Source organism: Eptesicus fuscus, chromosome 16 (assembly GCF_027574615.1).
Source record: "Eptesicus fuscus isolate TK198812 chromosome 16, DD_ASM_mEF_20220401, whole genome shotgun sequence".
Lineage (NCBI taxonomy): Eukaryota > Metazoa > Chordata > Mammalia > Chiroptera > Vespertilionidae > Eptesicus > Eptesicus fuscus.
Genome location: NC_072488.1, coordinates 20348304 through 20375621, shown reverse-complemented (window position 1 = coordinate 20375621; position 27318 = coordinate 20348304). Strand labels below are relative to the sequence as shown.

Below are 27318 nucleotides of genomic sequence, written 5' to 3'. Positions count from 1 at the left end.
CGTGTCTCTTTCAACTAGCATGTCTTCTAGCACAAGAAGGTAAGTCATAGGTTTTTCTTTGGAGACTAAAGCTGGCCATTGATTGCTAAAAGGAGGGAGACCAAAAAAGAATTACATTTGTATCTATTTTGCACTGGAAAAAAATGAATTAATAACCCTTCCGTTTCCAAAGTAAACAGAGGAAATAAAATAGGGCAAGGTTTTCTGGGAACCCCACCACCACTCCAGTGCTCTGTGAAAATCCCCTGGTTTCCCTGGAGAACAGCAGGATTTAAGCTGTTCCAGCCTCTTGCCCTGCTTGAAGCAATGATTTCAATTACCGCTTGATAATGCAAAGAGATCAGTGCACAGATGACAAGGCCTCCTGGAGAATTACTTTGGTTTAGCTACTTTAGCAACTCTCCTCTTTGGAGTTTATTTAAATGACGGAATAGCACCATCCAGGCTTGTCAGGCTCTGCTTCCTAGCAGGAGCCCCAGGAAAAGTATGACTCCAGTCCCCTCTGTGTGACTAGCTGATGTGGTGAGAGAGAGGGAACCTGGTAGAGCTGGGACAGGAAAGCTGAACAGTAGTCGCATGCCCCTTGCTTCGTTGAGTTTAAGGCTCTATACTGGATACCCCGTTATATGGGATGTGATCCAAGCTACGTATGAGAGTGAATTTGAGGGTATGGCCTGCCACTCCATCAAATATTTCCTGACCCCACCTTCACCATCTGCCAACTGGCCCTTTGGTTACTGGGTGAACAGGCAAGTAAGGACTACAAAGTAAACCACTCCTTTTCAATGAATAATAACTGTTTCTAACATTTTATAGTTATAGTCCTTTGCAAAATTATTTTGCATGCATTATATCATATGATCTTTGAAACCATCCGTGAAGTTTTATTTTTCACACTTGATGAATGACGACACCCATTATTTGATACCACAACAGTGAGAACATCCAAATCACTGTGAAATGAGTTTGATTCTCCCCCATTTAATGGACAGCAACGTCGATGTTTAGAAAGATGCCAGAACTGGCCAAAACAGCTCAGCTGGACAATGGCAGAGCCAAGTTAGGAACTCAAGTCATCTGAGTCCCAGTTTGGCACCCCTGACATTTCAACAAAGGGAACAACAGATTCAAGTCATGATTCATTTCCTTTTCCATGACCATCGAGCACGGAACCTAGAAAAAACTCCCGGACGAATCCATGCCCAAAGTCTCTCACTAATCATCTAAAAATGGTGTGAAATAGTGTTAGAAATAATATGAAGAGCAGCCTGTCTTATCCTATTTGGAATGTTAATTGGACAGGGGAGTTGATTTGGGTCACTATGGAAACTGACTAGAATATATGCAAGGCTTTTCGCTGACTGCCCCTTTGTTTTCCTAACTCCAAACCACCAAGCGACTCACCAGTTTGTGAAGAGAATAAGAAGCTTTAAATGGTCCAGGAATTTAATCCAAGTGACGCAAAGCAACCCATAGCAAGCATATCTTTCCTTGGAGGTGGTAACAAATCAATGCCAACCAGGGTGCTGGGTAATGCCCACGGTGGAGAGAGCAGTTGATACAAGGGCAGCAGGCATAACCTACGATTACAGTCCTTTCCTTTCCTTTCCAAATAAATTCTGTGAAGGAAATGCTGCTTCTGACATTGTCATAAGATTCTATACTTTGGGGAAAAGAAACCAGCCAAGGAAGCCAGGCCTGGGGTAACAGCCCTCAGAAGTGCTTAGCATGTCAAAGCATATCCATGGCCCTCGACCCTGGAGGGGGCAGGGAGGATTCTGAGGGAACCTGAGGGTAAGGCTGGATTGAGCTATAGTAGAGCTGACAGACACAGCAATGGCACTTAGCTTTGATGTCCTTGTTTTTTTACTGTTTCCTGGCATGCGCCACCCCAATTTCTGTCTGACAGGACCAGCAAAATTTGAAACTCCTTATTGAAAACCCTAAATAGTCTCACAACCTTTTCTTACCCAAAGAGACTGCCTTTTAAAAAACTAAGATTTATCCTGAAACTTGTTTATTTTTTTTTTAATTACTAGCTTTATTAAGCTACTAGAGGCCCGGTGCACGAAATTCGTGCATGGACAGGGTCCCTAGGCCTGGCCAAAGATCAGAGCCAATCAGGGTCTTCCAGCTGCTGGCTGGGCCTTCCTTCGTTCCGAGCCACCCCCTGCATTCCGCGCCACCCCCTGGTGGTCAGCGCATGTCACAGCGAGCGGTCGAACTTCTGGTCAGTCGAACTCCCGAGGGGACAATTTGCATATTAGGCTTTTATTATGTAGCATAATAAAATGGTGGAACCACCAGTTGCTATGATGTGCACTGACCACCAGGGGACAGACGCTAAACACAGGAGCTGCCCCCAGCCTGCAGTCTGCAGGCCAGCCAAGGCGGGTGCTAGCTGGGGGGCACCCCAATCGCCCCACCGGTCACCCTACAGATCAGCCCTGATTGCCGGCCAGGCCTACGGACCCTACCCATGCACAAATTTCATGCATCAGCCTCTAGTATAGGATAAATTGACATACCATAGAATTCATCCAAAAATATGCAACCCAGTGGGTTTTAGTGTATTCTCAGAATTATGGAACCATCACTACAGTCAACTTTAGAATATTTTTATCACCCCAAAATAAAATCCCATTTCCCATTAGCAGTCAACCTAATTCCCCAACCCTCAGCCCTAGGCAACCATTGAACTACTTTCTGTCTCCATGGATTTGCCTGTTCTGGACTTTTCATATAAATGGAATCAGACAATATGTGAGATTTTGTGTCTGGCTTCTTAACTTAGCATTCTGTTTTCAAGGTTCATCCATATTATAGTGTCAGCAGGAAAAATAATTTTCCCTCTACCCTTCAGAGTTCTTGGCTGAGACAATGTGATAAAAATTGAATTAACAAGACAAAAACAAATTAACGTGTATACTTCATGTGCACATGGGAGATACTTGGGAAAAAATGCGTCATTCTCTGAAGTGACTTAAATATCTTAACGGGAAAGAGGGATGGGGTATGTGGCCTCTTAGGGAAGAGTAAATGATTTTGGGGAAAGATGAATGGGCCCATAGAAGAATAGATGAGAGATATGACAGTGTGTGACCAAGTTTTCTGGATCTAATATGGGCTTCTAGTCTCCTCTCCTGTGATAAGAGTTAATCTTCCCTGGCTGATGGATCTCCTGAGAGGGGATTTTATAACAGTGGAGTTCCTTTTGGAGGTTCTGTCTTTAGGCAAATAAGGGGAAGTTCAGAGAAAGACTCTCCTTGCATCTGCTGTTTTTCAAGTGCCTATAGCTCAAAATAATCAATATACTGACATGGCATAGTCTGGGGTCGCATATTATACTGTCCTTCAGTAGCATGTACCGTTCCTCTTTATTGCTGAATAATATTCTATCATGTGGGTATATCACATTTTGTTTATCTGTTCACCAGTTGATGGACATTTAGGTTGTTTCCCCTTTTGGCTGTTAGGAATAATGCTGCTATGAACATTCATGTACAAGAGTTTGTGTGAACATATGTTTTTAAATCTCTTGGGTATATACCTAGCAGTGGAATTGCTGGGTTATATGGTAACTCTGTTTTTCAACTTTTGGGGAACTGCTAGACTTTCCCAAAGCTATTGTACCATTTTACATTCCCACTAGCAATTCTTCCACATTCTCTACATCACTTGCTACTATCTGCCTTTTTGACTCTAGCTATCCTAGTGGATGTGGATTGATATCTCATTGTGGATTTGACTTGCATTCCCCTGATGACTAATGATGTTAAGCATCTCTTCATGCCCTTGTTGGCCATTTGTTTATCTTCCTTGGAAAAGCATCTGTTCAGATTCTTTGCCAATGTTTCAGTTGATTTATTTGTCTTTTTGAGCCATAGGAGTTTATCCTGAAACTTTTAACATCAGGTGTACTGGGGATTAAATTTCAAACTTGCCTTACCTAATGACATCATTCTGTGGTCAGAGAAGTTACCAGATCTTCTTCCTTTGTATGTGGTCAGCCCTGAGTCACTTCTCTCTTGAGTCTGAGTGTGGTGGGGAAAGTTTCCAGTTCCCTGGACATGGCCTTTCACTGACATGGCTCAGAGGCTCTCTGAGAGGGGGAAGGTATGCGACATTGCTGTCTTCTGTGGCCATTGAAACCCTTAGTGTGTTCAGTATCCAAATAGAACCTCTCTTGTGTGAAATCCTCTCACCAGAGTTCCTATCACTTTGTTATGAAGGAAGTCACTCTGTATGAATGTGAAGTCTGTTGCCTGAACGCTAAGGGTGTTTTCTCACCTGTTGTCTGCGGAGACCAGCAATTCCTAAGGGGAGGAAACAACAAGTACTCTATATAATCCAGAGAAGAACATTGGTGAAGGACAAACTGTTTCTCCCATGTTTCAGCCTAGATTGCTAATTGAGTTTTGACGTCCTCACATTCTACCTATTCTTTATTTAATACATTCTTTTAAACATCAGGCCGTATATCCTGGCTCTCCATTAGCCAGTCTCCTGGCTGAATATTACAATCACCTGAAAAACTTTTAAAAACTACACTGAGTGGCCAGATTATTATGATCTCTGAACGCATAATAATTTGGCCACTCAGTGCATATATATATATATATATATATATATATATATATATATATATATATATTAGAGGCCCGGTGCATCTGGCCTGCCTGCTGGTCGAACTCCTAGTCGAGGGGACAATTTGCATATTAGCCTTTTTTATATAGGATATACACTGCGTGGCCAGATTATTATGCCTTCAGAGATCATAGTAATCTGGCCACTCAGTGTATATTCATGTTGAGGCCCCACAACCAAAAAGTTTGATTTCACTGATCTGGCATTTACAGATTTCAAAGTTCCACTCATGATTCTAATATGCAGACAGTTCTAAAACCTAAGCCCAGCTCTTACCAGCCTCTTAATTCATTATCTCACTTAAGAACCCACTGCCCTCTTCGGGTCAGCACCTCTCAAACTTTAACAGGCGCAGGCATCATCTGGGAATCTTGGTAAAAAATGCAGATCTGATTTGGTGGGTGTGGGGTGGGCCCTGAGATTCTGGAATTCTAACAAGCCACCTGCTCAAAGCCTCAGAGTTGGTGAGCCTAACAGGACCTTTATCTCTTCAAGGATTTAACTCCTTAAGACAGCCATCATGGAATCTAGTATGTGCTATACTCCTTTTAAAAATAGGATTGAAAATCTATCGTGGTCCATTCAGGCAGCCTTTGTTAACATAAAGGTAGAACGATAAACCTCCATATTAATTTAAAATAATGATCCAGTTCCTTTAAAGTGGTCATAAAAATACTGCACAGCTGAATGAATAAGTGACCTTGTGGGTCACATAATTGAAAGATACTGCTCTTTGGAGCCAGCCACAGGAGTCTCACTCTGTAATCTTGGAAATCACTTAATATCTGAGTCACTGTTTCCTCCATCAATTTTAAGTAGTAGAATGTATTTCTCGGGGTGTTAGGAAGACGGATGAAATCAGAAGTGCAAAGCGCCCATCAGTCCATGGACCTCTGAGTATGCCTAAAGAGAGGCTGAATCTTAAAAATAAAGTAAAATAAAACTTAAAAGAGCATTGCAGTATCTAAATATGCGAATTTTCACTAAAATGTTTTGCATGAGGATTTAGAAAGATTCTCTTCTGGTTAATCCTCCAACTCGTCTTTTTCTCACCTCTGCCAACATTGTCAATCTTGGGGAAAAGAAACTACCAAAGGACGAATTGAAGCTGAAATTGGAAAAAAAATAAAATAAAAGATTGCTACAACTTTGGCTTCATGAGAGACTACAACATATTTTGAAGAGATTTTTCTTTGTTAGTTCCCACAAATAAAGCCACCTCTTTCTTTCTCACCACCTGCCTGAGTCACCACTCGATGGAAGAACACCTAGATAGAATGTTTTAAGGTGCTCAGGTCCTTTGAGACCCATCAGGTAAAAGAGAGGCTGAGAAGTAAAGTTACTATCATCAAAGGAAATGCACTGCAAAAATAAAAAATAAATGACCCGTATGTTTCCACTAAATAAATTGATCTTCCTTAACCAAATTCTTTTCTACCCCTGAATGGAACCAAAAAATATTTCCATAAAAATTCTGGCCACAGTGAGAAAATATTTAATGAATTGTAACTGATTTGCTAGCTTCCAGAAAACATAGTTTTTATACTACACACTTCAGAGATACATTTTTAACAAAAGATCAAGTAAGAAGTTTTTCTTCCCTTTATCATAGTAACTAGAAGCCCATTGCACGAAGTTTCGTGCAAAAGACCTTCCTTCACCTGGCTGCTGGCACCAGTTTCCACCAGCACCAGTTTTCCTCTGGCCACCCACTAATCGGAGCGCCTCCTGCCAGCGCGATCGGCCACCCTGAGTTCCTCCAGCACCAGTTTTCCTCTGGCCACCCGCCGATGGCAGCGCCTCTCGCCAGCGCCGTGGGTGGAGGAACTCTGGATGGCCGATCTTGCTGGCGGGTGGCCAGAGGAAAACTGGTGCTGGCGGAAGACTGGTGCCACAGCCACGCAATCAGCCACCGGCACCTTCCGCTGGCCCCATGGGTCCTCCCGCAGCACTGGCCGTTGGGGCCGGCAGGAGTCAACCTCACACCTTACCCCAGCTTCCCCGCCCCCCGCCAGTCCAATCGGCCACCCCGAGTCCCGCCTCCAGCCTCCCAACGGCCCAATCGTGGGCATAGCGGAGTGATGGTAATTTGCATATTACCATTTTATTAGGTAGGCTTAGGAAAAAATATTCTATTCCTTACCAGTGTGATAAGAGTGCCTGAAGCGCTGCCTTCCTCACTATTCTAGTCTTGTTTAGATTAACCTTTCAGTTTAAAAAAATAGCAAAAGCTATCTGACTGCTTCCCATTGGTTAACAGAACAAAAGAAAAGACAAGGTGAATCTGCGTTCTCAGGGCAGGTTCCTGTGACAGTGCAAAAGCCCTGTGAATATGGGACTGGTGTGGCAATGTGGGCACTTTAAGGTCCCTGCAGCCCTGGGGAGCTAATCCTACTGCAGAACTGTGAGGAACAGATGGGTGGGACAGAGGTGTGCTTCTGCTCTTTACTGAGATGGCGTAACTGGAGTCTTCACTAAATCAGCCCCATCTCAGCTAACTTCCCCTGGGATGGGAGAAGGGGTGGCAGTTTCTTTGGTACATTAGGCTTGGAAAGTGAGCAAAAGACATCCCTGTCAAAATTACGTGACTTTATTTGACCTTTGCTGTCCTTGCTGAGGGAAGAAATAGTTCTGTTCTGAAGCCAAAGGTGGACATTACCTATCCCTTTGGATGTTTGCCTGTCTCCATCCAGAGGGCTAATTCATAAGGACTCGCTTCATCCTGCCTCTTTAAATTGATTGGCATGTCCTTTAATAATCACTTCAATTAATCGCTTTACTGTGCAAGTAGAAAAAAAAATCAATATAAAATGTAATGGTTCCTCCTGCCAGGGGCCCTATTGATTGTGTAACTAATGACTTTGAAATGATATGCCTTTATGCAAATCCCATCTGTTTTAGGGACCTTTGCCAGGCAGCCACAGAGGAACCGTGTTCTTTTGCTTCAGCTTTGATTTTCCAGTGTCACAGTTATCAAATACTGAAATAATTTTTAAGGATTATGACCCTAGTGAAGAGTGATACTGTAATGAAAGATTTTAAGTGCTTATTTTATTATACAAATTGTGTGGGTCCCTATATCTCTCACACTCATCAGCTACTCAGTTTATCCAAAACTAAATAATGTCCATGCCATTACGTCTGTGTGTCTGTATAAATGCATTGTTTTAAAAACTTCAGTCAGAAATGGTTTTGGCCAATGTTACTGAAAAAAAAAATATTTTCAAAGACAAGTGTTTAGGAGCTCTGAGTAAGGTGTAATACATGAAAATTAACATTAATTTTCAGAGTCATCAAGGCTTATCAGAAATTGAGATTTGCATAATATTAGCATTTGCCCCACCTGCCTGTCAGTTACTCACAACCAGAAGACCACAAGGCAAGAAGCACTAAAGGATGGGTTACAGGAAGAATCCTTAACGAAATGCCTTGACATGTCAGTGGGTTGGAAAGTAGGGTAAATGGTATAATCTGTGAAAGTTGAAACTCACCTTTGGGAGGGATGAGAACAGCTATAACATCATAATTCCTCACCCCTCACTTCTCAAGACAGCTGTGGAAAGGCTTCGGCCCCATCTTTGGCAAGACAAAGCATGAGCAACTTCCCTTGTGATCTTGGTGGGGAATCTGACTAACCTGAGTAAGAGTTTAATTCTAGGACATTGGGTGGGGTAAAATAAAGGACTTTGTCTTTTCTTTTGCGGTGCTTTTATACATTTATTATTTCCATAAAATCTGTATTGAAAATATTATGTTTGGAAATACAGTAAAGCACAAAGAAGACAAAAATATAATCCATAAGCCTAACACTCGGAGATAAGCTCTGTTAATATTTGGATGTGATTTATTGATTTGTTCTAAAGGAGTGATTTCCATAGCACAGCCCAGATGGTTCTACAGTTAAGGCATGGACTACATAAATATATTTTTCTTTTCTTACGATTGTGGTCTTTGTTCTTCTGCTTTTTCTTTTCTATGATGAAGATAAACTTGCTAGTACTGAGTGCTCTGTTTTGCCTGAAATAACTCTGTGGCCCTGGCCAGGGGAGCTGTGCCCTGGTTGACCCTCTCCAATCTTTCAGAAGCATCCCATGCTCATTCTTGAAGGAAAAATGCGCAGTTCAGAAGTTTCTCAGTTGCTGTTTGACTGGAAGTGCAAGCTCGTTAACCTGCTTTCTTCTTCTTTATGTGCCTTCTCTTCTCTTTCCTCTTGCCCTGGTTCGTCAATTTCTATTCTTCTCTGTTTCAGCAAAACAATATCAGTCAAGGTAATTGATGATGAGGAGTATGAGAAAAACAAGACCTTCTTCCTTGAGATTGGAGAGCCCCGCCTGGTGGAGATGAGTGAGAAGAAAGGTGGGGCAGCTGCTCTAGGGCTGAGCCCAACAGCTTCTGCTGGCCGGTGCCACCCTGGATGCCTGCACTATTCAGAACGTGACTTACAACACACATATCCCTCCCCCTATGTAACAGGGCATAGATCTCACCTGGGGTCGGCTCGGGCCTGCCTGGAGCTCCACTGGCCAGTTTGGGCCACTCTGCCTGTTATAAGTTTGAGCTATTAATTTTCAGTGCAGTCAATCAAGCTTCCATTTCTGGGGGAGTTGAAGCAGATGCTTGCTATGCCAAAATGAAGCCAACTTTCTGATTTCTCTTCCTGATTCGGGATACCTCCTGGCTGCTAATTGGAGGAGGAGGAATTTGTGAATGTGACAAATTAGCAAAGAAAACAATGGGGGCCAGCTGCGAGCACCCAAGATGCCCTTTTACATACTTCAGGAGGCCCATGTGTTGCCATTTCTCCCTCCATAACATCACAGTAACATGCGGCTTGGTGAACACCTAGCATGAGCGTGTGACTCCAACCATTTGTTTTGCCTTTGTCTTGTGTTCCCACAGGAAGATCATTACCATTAGAATATTTGACCGTGAGGAATATGAGAAAGAGTGCAGTTTCTCCCTTGTGCTTGAGGAACCAATATGGATAAGAAGAGGAATGAAAGGTGTGAGAGTATACAAAGACGTACCAGCGAGAAATTGTACTCTTCTCTCTCCGTGTCTCCCTACTCTCACACTTAACTCTCTCCTCTTCCTGGGCTTCCAAGTACTATACTTCATTTCCTTTGAAGCTTTAGCAGTTTCATTTCCCTTCCCTAACAAGTGCACCAAGCTCTGCCCCATTTTCTTCAGGAAATGCCAACTAACCTTGACCAAAACCAGATTTAATCAATGCTGGAAGAGATTTCTGGCACTCAGAAATGATTATACAAATTATAAAAGAATGATTCATGTGTTTAGTTTTTCACTGTTCAGGGGTCATTCTCAAATGTGGTTCCAACTATTAAATCTCCCCTAAAATGTTAGTGATAAAGACTACTTAATACCTGTTAGCCGTGGTAAATGTGTCTAATGGCAACAAATGGGAAATTTGAAAAGAATTAAATAAGTAGGTTCCTTCAGAGGACCAGGTTTCAAAAAATATTTAATAAGAACAAAATATCTTAAAGAGTAGTGGCATCAATATTCTAGTGCTCATTTGGGCATGCTATTTTTATATGCTCAAATATGACATTTAAAAGGGACCATATGTATGAAACCATAGTCATATAAACTTTCTTTAAGTAGGAAGGATATGGTCTTTCAGTAAGAATTTAGCCCTTGCTTAAGGCCTATCCAGTCTTATGCTCCAGAATCTTTCTTTCTTTATAGAATTGACAAATTTTAACATGTATAGTAAAGAGAAAAGAGTAAGCAGCCATATCCTCAGAACAATTTTTTTGGTTAATTTGTACTTATACATGTAGAAAATATTTGAATAAAGAAGACAATTTCTTTGTTCTCTTTGACTTTATATCTATTTTATATGGCCTATATTTGATAAGAAAGGGCAAGAATTTTATATCAACTTTAAAGAAAATTTTTTATTCTGAATTATTGAGGACTTCCTATAATTATCCTCTAATAGTGGCCATTTAAAAAGGAGTCCTATTCATTTAATTATATGTATAAATTGAGCATGCTACATATTAATTGGCATAGAAACAATTGGTTAGATGGACCACTTTGCAAGAAATTTATACTTTTACATGTAAAAAACGAAATATATCGGACTAATTTTTATATAGACCCAACATTTGGGAGAATTTAATCCCACATTTGTAAGAACTCAGTGTCCTCAGAGTCCTTCAGGAAAAAAAAAAAGTTTATGTTCCTGACTTAATCACATTCAAAATGGTAACAGAAGCCTTTGGAATATGGAAATAAAAACCACTGGGGAGCCATTTTAATTCAGCCTATTTAATATGTTCCATGGACAGCCAAAGGAAGGAAAAGACACTTTAGAAAATTGTGCTGATTTCTTACAAAGATGGGATCAAAAATGCCTCATTAACATACAGGAAGAAGCACTTACTTCTCAATAAATTCCTCTCTAAAGGGAGCGCATCTTAGATACAGTTCTTTCAATTGTCATTTCAATAAAATATGCCCTCATGTAAAAGCAAATTAAAATTCCTTAATAGCACTCTCCAGTTTTGCACCCGCCAAGTAGATTCTTATTACTATAAATAAAATCATTGACTTGTTTTAAAAAGTATCTTCTAATGCCACTACCATTAGAAGGAAAACGGGGCCTGAAAAACTAATTGTAATATTCCCATCTACTACTCCGGAAGTCATTTATTTGATACTTTCAGCCAGGTAGCTTCCACCAAAATGAAGTTCTTCAGTATAATCTGGGTTTAAAAGATATAACCTGAAAAACAAATTATATATGCTCCCCCTACACACACACACACACACACACACACACACACACACACACACACACAACCATGCCTTGTGGTTTTTCCATAGAATTAGGTGTCCACAGAAGCATTCAGGCTTGTTCAGTTATAATGTGCAGAAGTCATAGGTAAGGACAGAAAAATAAGCACTAACTCCTGGGATTTGAGTTTTGAGGACTTAAAAAACATAAGCATTCATTGATGGCCAAAATATCATGCAAATAGAACCAACAGAGAGAGAACTTTATCTTGAGCCAAACTGTCCTTCCAAAAAGGGTGGACAAAATGAAATTTCCCAAGATGTTTTATCTGTTTTCATTGAATGAAAGGTATAATGCCTGAGATCCTGGGTGATTTAAGACTTTCATATGTTGAATTAACTAACTCCCAGGCAATATTTCAGGAAAAGACTCACTCAAATAAAGTTTAGGATTAACTTCATAAAATGTTTCTACTATAATTGGTAAACTAGATATATACACTTTGTCTAAGCATAGATAGTAGAAATGTTTGACTAAATGTCAAGCAATAATATATAGGATGAAATATATATACATATATATTAGTCAATCACACACATTTGCAGAAATTCGTGTTGGGATTATCTAGAAATATTCCCAATGCCACATTTCTTTGGGATGCACCAATTTTTATCAGTGGCTCCCTACCACTGTCATCAGATCTGCCTGGATTTCTTTCTGCTGATATTCCTCTTGCTTTCATTATTCATCTGGTCTCTTATTCTGTGTTTGTCTTTGTCTGTTTCCTTCACAGCCCTGTTATTGAATGAGCTTGGTAAGCATTTCATTTCTTGCATTTCCTTTCCATTTTTAGAGGTTAATTTCCATTTCTGTCAGGTGATACAATAGCTTTCTGACTTTTATTTCTGTTGATTTACTAGCAAGATTGTTGTTTAGACCGATTGGCCTCATTTTTGTTAAGGTCAGATTTATATTCCAGTTTTAGTTTAACCTTTTGAAAAATCAGTGATTTCCTAGGTATGCACAGAATTAAATGTGTGCACTAAATCCTATAATCTTAAAAGAATGATTAGTGATTAAGTCATGAACAAATATTTTCATATTTTTCTTAATTGTAAATATAATTTGGCCAGTTTTTATCCCTTGGATGGGTTGTCAAACAGTCTGATATCACTGATATTTGTTATTTAGAGTGTGACTTAAATAAATTGTAACATTTATTTATTTTTTTCTTTTTTAGGTGGCTTCACAATAACAGGTATGGATTTTTAAAGTCTAATGACATCAAATTTTACTTTTTACTGTCTGTTTTCACCATATATTGTATGCATTTTTTAAAAATCATTTGTCATTTTTACTTTCTTTTAATGAAGGAAAATGCCTGTATGGTAAGATAATTTTTTAATGTTCCTCATTTTCTTCAAATACCCTTAAAAACCAAACCAAAACCTCATCTTATATAACCTGTATATTAACACTTAGCTGTAGCACATGGTGTGTTCTTGCTGATTTTAGACATTCAACATTTTACACACTAACAACGTGTGTGTTGTATTCATTTACACACAAATTTAAAACATCCTATAATTGTTCACATTTTGACACTGGTCAGTTTTACAAATGTTCATGTAGCCCTGGCGATGTGCAATGTCCCCTGCTAGATGTTCCGGAATGTACCAGAGTAACTAAGACAAGGAAACATAGGAGTTGACATCTAACACTTCTCCATGGCCCAAGCTCAGGATACCAATAGTAACTAATACTCTGTTGGGAGAAGACCCATCCCATCATCCACCACACCAATATGGACAAACCTTTCTTTGGGGACTAAAGTTTTAGCATTATTAACACTTATAAATTAATGAGTAATATTTATACCACTAGAAGTGCATGACAAAATGCTCTACCAAAACTGAAAATGCCAGCCAAAAAGTATAAAACCCTTTAATTCAGAATGGTACCAGCCTGTGTGGACCGCATTGGTGAGCATGACTCTAAAGCTATTTTCTTGTATATGGAAGGAAGGAATTTCCTTACAGCATTGTCTCTTTTGATCCTTAATATTTCCTCACCCTTTCAAAATCGTCTACACAGATTTAGAGGGAGATAAATATCAAACGTCTAATATACTGTGTAGATATTAGTATTCTAATTCTTTTTCCTGAAATCAGGTAGCTGAAAAAAAAATTTAACAAAAAAATATATATATTGCCAAATATTTTAATGTTGAAAATGCTGTTGTGAGAGTCAGGGTTAACTTCAACCATTGTTAATGTAAACTCATGATTCAGTAGCTCCAACATGATTCTGTCCAAAGTGGAAATTTCTGAATATGAGCAATTTCACATGGACTGTTACTCTCCTCTGCCTCTCAGACAAAACATTTAATGACAAAATGATTCATAGACTCTCAGAGACGTAGAAATTGAAAAGGATAAAAATGTTAAACAGGACAAGTCCTGGTAGAGGATTTGTTAAATCTGACTCATCTGAAGCTCTCCCAGGTCAAGTCTCCCAGTTCTGCACTGCCATACATGCTGTTTTTAAATCCAAGTTCAGGGATTTCCATTTCTTTTTAAAGTTTTTATCTTCTTTTCCTCATTCACCATTTTAACTCCTTGAAGTCTTCTTGGAAATATTCTATTTCTATCACCCAATATGTTAATTATCCTGGTGAGATTTGAGGAAGGTAGAATTTGGGCAAGTTGAGCTTCATGGCTTCTTTGAAGTAATTTTTTTTTAAGTCAACCATTGTAGAAATACAATACTATCGAGCAGCACTTTCAGCCCTATGCGGTCTGATAATGAGACCTGAACTAAAAATCTCTGGCTGTAGGACGAGTGCCTTATTAAAATGCATTGAGGTGTTTGGGTATCTATTTCCTTGAACATTGAATGTGTCAGGATTTAGCTTTGAGGGTCTTCCTTCCATATCACTTGAAACATCTTCTCTTTTAGTATCTAGGTAATTGGATCCCAGTTTCTTTTCTCAGAAACTATTCCTCTAAAGCTCTCGAGTGTCTGTGCAGTTATGTCCAATATTTGCTGCCTTGGACACATCTCACATCCAAGAGGGCAGAATCACTTCTTCTGAAGGTTTCTACCATTTCATGTACTAAATCAAGTTCTTTCTTATTGCTGAAACTTTCTTCTGACATAGCAGTTTTTGTGTTGACACCACCTCTTTTCCCAAGACTTGAAATTGATGCTATTAGAACAAGAGAAAGTCCCAGAACTTTGTGGGAATTGCTACATTGGCCTCTCACTTTACATGACCCTTCTTCTCCAGAACTAGGCTGGAATGCCTGGGATCTACTCTACAGATGCTCCTGGGGAACGTTCTGAGACTTTGGTCTCCAGAGTCTAAAGCAGCTTTAAGTCCCAACGAGTTTTTCTTTGAAGTGTGTTTGAGGTTTTGAAGGCAAGGCTTTGAGGTACAGGGGTAGTAGAGAGAAATTAATCTAGCCTTTGGTTTTTTTTTTTTAAAGATTTCTTTATTGATTTTTAGAAAGAGAGAGAGAGAGACATCACTGTGAGAGCTAACATCAGTTGCCTCTTGCATACCCCCAATTGGGTATCAAGCCTGCAACCTGGGCATGTGCCCTGACTGGGAATCACACCAGCAACCTTTTGGTGCACGGGACAACACCCAATCAACTGAGCTACACTGACCAAGGCTAGCCTTTGGATTTTGCCTGCAGCGTTTATGTGTCTTGTGTAGCTGAATGTGAAAATCTAAATTTGAAGCAGGATATATGGAAATTTAAAGAATTGTTTGATACACAGCCCAGCACCTATATTTCAGAGATCTCATTAGTTAGTGGTGGCCATTAAGTTCTGGAGGTACTTTTGGAATTTGTAAATCTTTACCTGTTGCTCCTAGAGCTTGCCTCATTGGAAGGCTCTTGTTTGGACCTATGAGCTCATTCCCCCTTGACCCTCAGACACATTACATGATAAAACCCTATTCATTACAGCTCATTAGAGTTTGTAAAGTAATTCTTGTTTATTATATCATTTAATCCTCAACCTTATGGAGGAAGATGTTATTGTTTTCACGTATAGGAGAGGAAATGAGGATACAAAGAGATTGATCAATCTACCCCACATCATCCATTCAGGACTCAGGGCCAGGCCCTCTGACTTAAGTCCAAGGCCATGTGATGAGTGTTCTGATCCCAGCACTTTTATTTCCTTTCTCCTAACCACTTCATTCCTTCCTGCATCGCCATCCCTTTTCAATTCAAAGCCCAGCTGTTTCATAAATGCCATCAGCATGAATGCTAGTCATATGAAAAACTAGGGGGACCCCAAAAGAGGGTCCACATAATTTGAATATTTTTAATAAAATTGAGTATTCTGGCTCAGTTTGGAGAGAAGAGAGTCATGTCTGATTCCTCAAACAGGCAGCGGCAGAGTTCCTTAATTAATTCAAAGTATATAACAGTCAGTATACCTCTATTAAAAGTTAGTCTTCCAATCACATTATGCTCATCATGTAATAGACTAAATTAGGCACATGGAAGGAAGCCACACTATGAAAATATTCTGACAGTTAAAAACTTTAATCACTTCAGCACATAGGTTAGAGTAACAAACCCCCTTCAAGTTCAGTTTTATTTTAAAATTGAAAAAAACCAAGTCTCATAGAAGATAAGTGCTTGGTCAAGTTTAGACAGCAAGCATATAATAAAGTTGAAACCAAATCCTCAATCTCATGATTCCGAGGTCAGGTCTGGGTAGCTCATACTAGAAGCCAATAGCTGGTAGATGTGGTGGTCAACTGAATCAGGAGTTTGATGAAAACCCTAGGCCTAGGTAATCCAAACAGTTGCTATGACCATAGTGTACCCTACAAAGACAACACTCTCCCATTCACAATTCCCAGGAAATATGTAACATGTCCCCAGATGTTATGTTACTTGACCCTCAAACAAACTTGTGATGTAGACATAGCAGGTAACTGTTGTCCCTGTTCCACATGTGAAAAAACTGGGGGAATGGCCTACTCTGGGCTATGTTGTTGGCACCAGTAGGAAAACCAGGCTACCTTTCATCACACCAAGTGTTTTCCATTGTTGCATGATGCCTCTGGAAGAAGAAACTTAGAGAACGTGAATACCCCATTTCAAAAACCTGCAGGAATCTGGCTGCGCTCCCTCCTGTGGCATGTGTGGTTCATTCACATGATCTGGTTTGGCTTGTAGAACACTTGCTCTATTCAGCTCTCACTTCTGCAACCTACATAGGAGCGACCTATGAGCACTCAGTCCTCTAACATTGCTTGTGATGTATGCATCTCATTGTGATGTTTAGCTTACTAATTCTGCAGAGCTCTACTAGCAAACCTATGCAGTGCTTCCTGCTGACTTTTTGCCTGTCCTTTTGTTAGGCCAACCTGTCTTCAGGAAAGTTCATGCTAGAGAACATCCGATTCCCTCTACTGTAATCACCATTACAGGTACTTGTTTCATCATGATCCTAGAAAACCAGTGTAATTAATTTGAAGTTAACTGCCTTCAAATGTTCTTCAGGTCTTTAGACATTAAAGTGACCCAGTTTAGCCCCTGTCCCCTCTAAAATCTTGCTAAATAATGCAGTGGCTCTCTGTAGCTGGGGGTGATGGCAGATCAGCAGCAACAACACACGACCCCATCAGCACAGGACAGGAGGTGTGCATGGTAGAGGAATTAGCATGGACCATCAGAGGGGATTGATCCCGATGGCCTCTCCCTCTCATGTTTCAATATATCCCATATTTCTTGCAAATCTTGCTTCTCAAGCATGGGCCTTTCATTCCAAGTATAATGAAGTCTCTTTGAAGGCAAGCTGTATTTCTTCCCAGAGCCTGCCTTTCCTGCCTTCAGCCAACACGATGTGAGCCATATGTGCACAGATGAGAGTCCATCTGTGGGGTTTCTCCAGAGGGGAACATTGGCAGGGTGACTGGAGGATCCTACAGCTATCCCAGATCTCCCTAGGTTCAGAGCCCAGTAACCATCTCCTTGACCTGCATCTCTGGATGAGGACACGGATATTCACTCTTTTGTATCACCACAACCCCTCGCGGGCTATGGCAGTAGAAACACGTCTATCTGCCCCAGTAACACCTTCTTTATCCCCACCTCCCACACCCCTGCTCAATGATCATGACACCCAGCCCTGACTGCAGAATTGTTCCAGAATATTCCTCATGGAAACAAAATTATAAGTCTCCTCAGGCTCTTACCAGAGAGGCCAGTGCTGAACACTGTCAAGAGGTCTCTGCTCTCAGACTTTCAGCATAGATCTGAGTGAAAGATTAAAACAGCCTGGAGCCAATTGTCCCACCATTGGATTTGTATCCCTTTCCAAATTCGAGGTTGTTTGTTAAAATTAAAAATGGCAAATACGTTAAGAAGAATCAGCAGTAGCTCCTCAGGCACAGATCTGTGGGTTGTATTGTTTTCTAATAGGGGTCCCTCTCAACCCTTCACTGCTCACAGTGACGCTGCTGCGTCAAAATGCAGCCTGAGCCCGAAAGCAGCAGCAGCAGCTTGTGCATCCCTCTGCTCTGTCCAGATCCCAGGTACCTACTAGCTTCTGTTATTTACCATCTACAAAACCAGTTACTCAGGAGAAGGCAGGTGCCCCGACTAGTGATTTTATCACAGGATTGTTTTATGTCCTATCAATACTGATTTCAGCAGTGGCTATTAATTATACATTTGATCTTTAAGTTGTGTTGGTTGGTTAAGACCATGATGTTATGTGATTTATTATCAGCTTGTTAATAAAATATGATGAGTTTGAAAATTACATGTGGAGATATATATGTGTATATATACACACACACACACACACATATATATATACATGTACACACACATATATATATACATATATATATGCAGAGAGAGAGAATTAATTTTCTCACTCTGCATAAGTAAGGAAATGAAACTGACTTGACCACAGTAAATGGATTGCATTTGATCCAACACTCAAAGTGAAAAGGAAACCAACATAATAGATAATTTTAAAATGCTGTTAAACTATTTCTCTTTAAATTTATTTAAAAGAGGACACTTCTTTAAAAAAAAAATGTCTATCTTCTTTGCCAGTGTCAAAAATTTGCACCATAAATGCCAATTGATCAGTATCATCATAGAGCAATAATAGGATTTACCCAGCTGCCCTTTCTCAGTTACATATAAGTAGAGTGAGATCTTACACGTTCATGATATTTAGCCAATGAAATTAGCCCTGACCCTTCCAAGACACTGAGCCTTTGTGCTTTGACTTCTCTCTGCCTGGAATGCCCCTCCTTACCTTACCACCTCCTAAGCCATCCTTCCACCACCTTCACCTGACAAGCTTTTATATGTGCTTCAAGGCCAATTTCAAATACCCTGTCCTGAAGCCTTCCCCAGCTCCTTCAGGCAGAGTGAGTGCTTCTCCACCTGGTCCCTCAGCCCTTACCTTGCACTACTACAAGTTGTCCCACCCACATGCCACAATTCCCACTAGACCATGGGTTCCTGGGAAAGGGAGGAGGAGGTTTCAGTGTGCTCACACATTGTGAAAGCACAATAACGTGTGTTAAATGAACAAATCATCTTTACATACAAAGAACAAATAAGAGGCTTTTCTAACAGTGCGTTGGAGAGTCTCACAACAAATATTTATTGAGGACCTACTACATTTTGTACATTGTAATGGGGGTTGTGATCACAGTTCGAAGAGCAATGAGACATTCTATCTCGCTAAGTTTACATGCTGGGTATTTATATATAACGATAACAAAAAATTTTAAATATTAGCAAGATTTGTGCTCAATATACACAACAAATATAATGGAATTAGTATAAAGTTTGGGATGGTCATTCCTTAATAAGTCAATCAGGATATTTCATGCAAGAGGAGGCGGGGTTTTGAAAGATAGTCAGGTTTAGCTGGGTGGAAATGGGGAAGCTTTTCCAGATGGGTAGACAATAGCTTAAAACTGTGGCATTAAATTCAAGTCAGGTTTAGAGCAAGAGTAGGAAATAACAGAAACAAGCTTCCTTGCTTTCCGATAGGTTGGTATGAATCTGTTCAGAGAGTGTTTCCTAAATTTTGTTTATTCTCCTACCTCCTTTATAATATTTGCCTTTATAACATACCAACTATACTCTCATTTACTTAATGTAATATTTTGAAATTGCCTCATGTTTGTGCTTCACTAGATTTGTTTTTAAAACAAAATTTTAAACAAAATTGTCACTAACACAAATGGAAAGCTAGTATCATTTATCATTAGTAGAAAATAAGGTTAAGGAAAGTTAAGATTGGGAAAAAAATTATTAAATTCTAACTAAATACAGTCAAATGCTCTTTGTCTGAGGACTGTTTTCTTTCTTAAATGTTAAAAACCCAAATGTCAGAAACTAGTTACAGACATAACAGTACCAAACTAAGCATTTCTTCTTGATCAGAAGGACTGAAGGATGATTAAAAAGGGAATAACCTTTTCACTCACTGTGTGATTCAATTTCATTTCCTACCATGTCCATTTATTCAGTACCACACTCCACATCATTTCATTTTGTGCAATGCAGCATCAAGCAATGCCTTCAAATCACCCTTCTTTTGTAATTTTTCTGTTACTTGAATCCCATTAAAATTACCTTGAATCCCATTAAAAGCAACTTACCATTTATAAGTGAACTGCAGAAAAGGGGGAGGAATAATAAATATTATTCCCCAATAGCTTTGCAATTCAAATAAAAATCCAAGTTCTAGTAGTTCTTCTGAAAAAAAAAATAAAATTCTAACTTGAAGGCATGCACGTTCAGCCAAGGTTTTGAACAAAGATATTAATATAACCTGCCGTTATGAAAACTACCAACAACATTATCCTGTGTTCAAGGATCAGATGCAGTAAAAATCAAAACATGATTTGTACACTGAGTAAATTGGACATCACATGTTTCAGCCCACCCCCTTGACTACACACACATAATTTCAAGGACAAATCTTAGGGATGCCAATCAGAACCCTTTGCCTTCTCTTGGGTCGTAACTTCCCAAGTCTCCTTTTAAAAAGATGACCACTTTTACAGTTACAATTAATCCCACTGCACCTCTCCTTTGCATCTGCTAACATCCAGCAGCAGTTTCTGGCCCGTCCAAAAAAATCACTTCTTTATAGTCTTTATCCCATATCTTCAGGGCCCTGTAATCACTGGGGATAGGAAAGCAGATTCTGAAATAGCCTTTTAGGAAGACTCTACTGAATGCATACTAAAGAATTCATTGATATGCCACGTTCTGCTTTGGGCTCCCATTGGTTTTTACTCGTGGTGTGTATAAAATGCTAAGGGTGCCTCTAGCTCATCTGCTCTGTGCCCTAGCAGTGAACGACTGGCCTAGGAACCAGTTGTTGCAACATTTGCTAGAGTATCACATGGAACCATCACAGGAGGGTCCCTCAGCAGAGGGAAGCCATGTATCCTTGGAGGGGATGGGAGGTATGGACTCCTGCAGAAGCTGATGCCTAAATGCAAAAGGCAGGGAGCCGGGGCTACAAGTCCCTCAGTCAACAGACTCCTGCCACAGGCAGTATACCTGGATCATTCTAAAGATGAGCGCATCAGAGCTGAAGTCTTTCTAGAACACTGATACTGCCTCCTTGGAGATGAGGGTTATTCAACTAGACTCTTGAGGGGACGTGGCCTGCCTTGCTGCAGCATCCTGGGCCTCAAGGATAAAGGGGCTGGTGATTATAGGAATAGTGTTTGACCTTCACATGTGCATGGCCTTTTCAGTCTGGGATTTATCCTAATGACCTTCAAGCAGAGAGGAGCCAACTGTGAGCTTCCCCTCATTAATGGGCTCTCCAGTCCAGTAACATTTTCTCAGCACCCCCTAGCCTCCCTGGGGTGTAAGCTACATGGTGGTTCTGGAAATAATCATGCTGACGTGGTGAGTAGCTTTAACTCCCTAAAGGCCTCACCTTCACCCTCTCTGTTTACTTTAAGAATTACATGGTCAAGGGCTTCCTAGCACATTTCAGCTTTGCACCAAAGAGAGGAAGCCCTGAAGCAGGCATCTTACTGAAACATGGGATGGATGTTTTGCTTCTTAATTTGCAACAGGGGTTCTTGGCAAGTGAGAGGCTAAGGTCAGAATTTCCCTTCCATCATTTCTTTGGCCCTGGGGCATTTCTGTTGCTTCTAGAAAGTGGAGAGAAAGAGGCCAGATTCCTTTATCCCTCGAGTCACTCTCACTCTTTTAATTATGTTTCCTTTTGGTCATGTGATAAAGGAATGTGTATAAACAGCCAGATGAGCCAGTGTCACGGGGGACAGCAGAGTGATTCCCACAACGTAGACGACGTGCAGGCAGAGTTTGTCAGTGATGTGTCCCCATGTTGTTTTTTCTGGTCTGCACTTTCACATGTGCTTAGGTTGTGGGACTTTATAATCTCTTGCTGTCATAGTGGTAGGCTGCCTGACCTACTTAGCATCTATCTACTACTCCCTCCAGCCTTATGGTCTCACCAAGGGGATTTTAGTAGGTCATTAGGGCTTCCTTCCTTCTCTGTTTCCTGATCCAGGGAGTTCCAAATAAAATTGAGCACATTGTTCACTTGCTTGCCCTTCCCTTTCACAGAGGAATGTGACGACAAGCAGCCGCTGACCAGCAAAGAGGAAGAGGAGAGGCGCATTGCAGAAATGGGGCGCCCCATCCTGGGAGAACACACCAAGCTGGAAGTGATCATCGAGGAATCCTATGAATTCAAGGTATGCTCAGCCACACTGCCCACACAGGAGGCCAGGGCCATCCTACTGATACCAAAGCTTGATATGTCAGATCCACCTGGAAAGAGAGGCAGAGGTAATTTCAGGAACTTGCTCACTAACTGAGAGGCCTTCACCACGGAATTGGAATTAGACAGTTAGTAGGGAATCAAGAGTTCCCAGGAACGGATCAGCATCAGAACCAGGGCTCCGTGGGTGGCATCTGTCAAAGGGTCAGAGGTGGCCCAAAGGGAGGGCTTCGTCTGCGAAGGTAGCAAGGAAGAAGCAAAGGTGGATTCCTTGAAAGTATTATGTGTGGAGGAAACCAAGGTCTATTTGAAAAAGCTAATAAATCTAGAAGAAAAGCAATCACACCAAAATTTAGGTGGCTTTTGTTAGGTACTGAATATTAGGAGGCTTCTGATTTGGAGGGGAGATGGTAAGCTCTCCCTATGGAACATCCCATCGACCAACGCCCATGTATATTTAGTCATCCTCTTAAGATCCCAGGACTTTTTAGCACACTTAACATACTGAAGGTATAAGTCTGTGACCAGAGAGCTCCTAACTGTGCTGATAAAATCAAATTCCCAGTTCTCTAGATGATGACAATGATTTTGCAGAAATTAAATAAATAGGCCTTAGGGTGAGCTTAGGACTTTGAGGTGCAAGTTCCTATCCATTCTCAGCTGCTCCCTCTGCCCTTAGCCCACCTCCCATCCCGGCTCACTCGCATCGCCCTAACATCTGAGAAGAGAGAGCCACACCTTAGTTCTGTGGGGGGATGAGGAGAGCATGAAAAGGAGCAGCCTCTCTCTGGCTTTCCAGAACTGCAAATCCAGAGCACAGCAGTATTTTCTCCACTTGTTTTTCTTTTTTAAAATTTATTTTATTTTTTATTGATTTCAGAGAGGAACAGAGAGAGAGAGAAAAACATCAATGATGAGAGAGAATCATTGATCAGCTGTCTCCTGCACACCCCCCCACTGGGGATCAAGCCTGCAGCCTGGGCATGTGCCCTGCCTGGGAATCAAACCATGACCTCCTTGTTCATAGGTCGACTGTCAACCGCTGAGCCACGCCAGCTAGGCTCCACTTGTTTTTCAAAAGCAGACTCTGCTCCTGTTGGGAAACCAGAATGAGGGTTCCAAAGGGGAGAATCAGGCCACCAACTTAGAAGCCTCAGTGTTTTATCTGGATTTTTTGTCATCGTGGCCTCTTTTCCTTTAGCTGGGCCCATTAATTTTTTTTTTTTTATTTAGTTCACAAATTGAGGTGGCTTAGAGAAGACAGGTGGAGAGTAAAAATGCTTTTGCAATTAAAGTGGAATTTTTTTTAAAAGATAAAAATGCAATTAAACTTTCCCCTTTAAGTAAATGAAAAATCTGTTAACTTTGTTTCCACTCATTCCCCTAGAAAGAGCAAGTAGGGGTAAATTCCAAGATCAGTCCTTTCTAGGCAGACCCTGACCATCAGAGCTCACCTGTTGATTGATCTGGAACGTGACTGGTGCACACAAGCTCCCTTTAAGTCCAGGGTACAGATATCTCAGACCATCTGTTTCCATGGACCAGTCTGTCCAGATGTGTCCAACCTGACTCTTCCTCATGTGCCTTCTTTTATGTGGAATCAGAGGGTCTGGTGCCACTTGCTGCAGCAGAGATGCTCTGGCTTGGCATTTATTGTCTCCCACCCCTCCCCGGTCACTGATGGGGAACTGTGTGTTCTCTCCCTTACATCACACAACCCCCAACCTTCCCCTTCCATGTACCAGGACAAGGAAGAGCAATCACAGTGCCTTCCTGTAGGAAGTGTTGGGTTGGGTACGGTAAGGCAGTCTTTCAGAGAGCAATGCTCTCCTGAGTCCAAAGCTCTCTCTGGTAACCACCCTAATGACCTGAGCATCTAAGAGTCCTCCAAGTCTGTTTACATAAATCTAGTTGTTTGGGGTACTTATCTTCTAGAATAGCTTCCATAGGCTATTTCCTTACTCCTGTCTCCTCAGAGTTCATCAGTATAGTGACTGTTATCAGTAAAGGGTAACTTGGGGGCATTTTTCTCTAGTGCCCTCAAATATCCATTTTGATATTATATTATCCCCTTAAGAAATTTCTTTTTCTAGACCATGGCTGTTTTCAAGAACTTGTTTAAATGTCTCAGAACTGCATGAAAGTCCCAAAGCTGGGTGACACCTTACAGTGTCCCACTCTGCTTTGCACACTGGGTTCTTCTTTACTTGTGACTGAGGGCTTGACTTTCCTAAGACCAACTGCTGAAGGCGAGGGTATAGCAGTTGCTTACAAGGCTAGGGCAGTGAAGAGTTCATCACGGACACATAGGAAATCTCCAGGTAAGCATAGATGGCACTACCCCAAGTTCAAGCGTCTGAACTTCAGATTCATCTTATTCCTTCGGTCTCCTCCCATAGGTCAAAGGAGGACACATATTCAAATTAAGTTCTAGGAAGAACCCAAGCTATCCCATAGTCCCCCAGGGTTAACATGAACTAAAAGTTTATCATCTATCCTGAGTATTACATATTTATAAATTTTAAGTTTATTCTAAAACTTAGTTCTTTAGAGATATTTCTTGAGGCAAGTCTGCATTCAACTGTTAGACCAGTTTATCTGTTCAACTGTTCATCTCCAGGGGATAAACATGAAATTCTCTGGTGAGACCTGCCCCAAGTTTCCATTGCATTTAGGAAAAATCAAGGTCATTTCTTGTTTCATTCTACACAGAACTCGGAATTGGCATCAACCAAGACACTCAGAGTGCTTGATGAGATGTGACTGCGTTGAGAGAGAAAAGCCAGATGCTTGCCACGCACTTATGTTGTGGTGGCCAAGAGCAGTGATGGCTATAGCTACTATCTGGAGCACTAGCAGTTCTAGACACAAGGCCTGAGGCCGAAAGGTCACCACCTTAAGGACAAACAAGCTAGCAAAGAATGGTGTTGGCAATCCAGAGTGGGCCAGTTGGAGATGGGCCCTCTCATGTTATCTCCGTATTTCAAGTCAGTTCAAAAGACTCTTGTTGAACTAACACACTTGACATTCTGATTTAGCTTTGGTCTCTAAACAGGCCCCTTGGATTATTTTTTGTTTGTTTGTTTGTTTGTTTGTTTTACCCCCATTTCGCTGATAATGTGCTCTCTCTCTCTCAAACTGTAGTCAATTCAGGTACACTGCATTATGTGTGTACAGAGTTTGGCCTAAGACAAATAATACATGTTTCAGCCTCTTTGCAATTAGTGGGAACTCGAGGATGCTTTGACAGTAAGTGTGTGTGGGTAGACTAGTCGAGGTGGTGGTCCCTCTGGAAGAGCAGCCTCGTGTCCTGGACGTGACCCTTCTCCCTGTAGTGACTGTGATGTGGTAATGCTTTGGGTGCGTCTGCTTACTTAGTATTCTTGCAAATGCTTGGCTGCTCCTGTTGTTACATAAAGTGACAATTAGAAAGCTGCAAAGTGCTAATTGTAAAAACCCAATGCTTAAAAAAGGTGGAAAGAAAAATAAGAGGTTCTGTGTTAGTAAAGCAGGGAGGATTCAAGGTAAATAGCGATGTGCCCTACACTCTACGCATTGCCTCTTCTTGTCATGTTTGCAACAGGAGTAGGATGAGAGTGAATTCTCTGACAGCCACCAGGCTGACAAAATCAGGAGCCAGAGAAAAATCCATTTATGGATGATCAGACAGCAGCAATTTTGGGCTTCTGCTGTCTGGTTGCAATGTATTGATAAACAAAAGTACAATAACAGTTTCTAGGCTTATAATCTACCTGCCAATTCTGGTATTCACAGATATGTAACTGCTGAGCAGGACATAGGTGAATTCAGTTGCAGACAGCACACTATAGATAAAGCCGGTCGAGAAACAAGTTCATAAAGCATTTAGGGGGAGAGGGATGGGCTTTTGCAACATCTGCTCTTCTGAATGCCGAGACCATTCCTCATTGGCCACTTAGGCGGTGAAGGAGGCTTGTATTTGCTATAAAGAACAAGTTCCCTTTTCAGCATGTTTCCAAGTAAGGACTATGCCTGTTTGCATAATCATAACAGTGTTTGATGTCAATACTGTTGTTCTGAGCCTAACATCTGCTACCCTTTATATAACTCTGGGGTTTCAACATCATCAAGGTCTTAGCTTTTCCAAAGCCTTAACTAACCCAGCAGTTATTATCTTATCCTTTCTTATCCTTTTCAACCTTTCTAGAGCACCGTGGACAAACTTATTAAGAAGACAAACCTCGCCCTGGTGGTCGGCACGAACAGCTGGAGAGAGCAGTTTATTGAAGCGATCACTGTCAGTGCTGGTGAGTGCCTCTCTCTGCATGTTATAAATTCTAATGACCAGACTGCGCTTTCTTTCTCTACTGTGACCACTGGTCTATGGCAAAACACCAAAGAACCTCCGTGATGAAAATGGAAAGAGAAATGAATGTACTGGTAGCCTATATGCACATTTGGGGGACCAATTTAGACTTTCTAGGTGAAGCAAATGTCCTCCGACATGACAGTCTTCTTCATCTACATTGCTTCCTTCTCTCTGGAAATAGACCTGATAAATGTAGAGCCTTTTGGGTCTCTTGGGTAGCCAATCACCAAGCTTTGTCTGGAAAATTCCCTGAAAGCAGAAGTGGTCCAGTGAAGGTCACAAAGGAAATAGCAAGATCCTAGGTGGGCCAGGCTGACGTGACCTCACTTCCCCACCACCATCTGCGACATTTTACGCTCTCCTCAACCACGCCTCACCAGTAAGTGTCTGAACCAGCTCTAGACGTGCAAATAGAATCACATTCTCTTTCCTCCTGTATAAGCAAAGTGCAGAGTTTTATTTAGGAAAACCCTGCAAAATGAATTGTTTTTGCAAACTCAAGGAGCCAGAGGCCTGAGGGATTTAAATATAGAAAGAAGTGTCCCTTTCCTGGGTTGTCACACCTTGTCGTGTGTGCTTGTATAAAGACAGAGCAAAGTCCCTCTCACAGACTCTGAAAGCAGCAGTGGGACTTTTTTTTCCCCAGTTCTTCTGCTCCAGCTCCACTGGAGTTTTTCTCTTTCAAGATCCCTGCAGGTTGCCCTAACTGGTTTGGCTCAGTGGATAGAGCGTCGGCCTGTGGACTCAAGGGTCCCAGGTTCCATTCCGG

The 27318-nt window shown here is 41.1% G+C and overlaps 1 protein-coding gene across 2 annotated transcripts in view; it reads left to right on the top strand.

Moving 5' to 3' along the window:
* The window catches only part of SLC8A1 (solute carrier family 8 member A1), a 299075-nt gene that overhangs the window by 217254 nt on the left and 54503 nt on the right, over positions 1 to 27318 (top strand). The window contains exons 3-8 of one of the 2 annotated variants that reach the window (XM_008162206.3): positions 8897 to 9003; positions 12207 to 12227; positions 12654 to 12671; positions 16806 to 16874; positions 22045 to 22175; positions 26388 to 26487. In XM_008162206.3, the coding sequence (XP_008160428.2) occupies positions 8897 to 9003; positions 12207 to 12227; positions 12654 to 12671; positions 16806 to 16874; positions 22045 to 22175; positions 26388 to 26487 (446 nt within the window). Of the gene's footprint in view, positions 1 to 8896; positions 9004 to 12206; positions 12228 to 12653; positions 12672 to 13361; positions 13396 to 16805; positions 16875 to 22044; positions 22176 to 26387; positions 26488 to 27318 lie in introns of those variants that run through there. The other variant, XM_054727953.1, reaches the window with a different exon arrangement.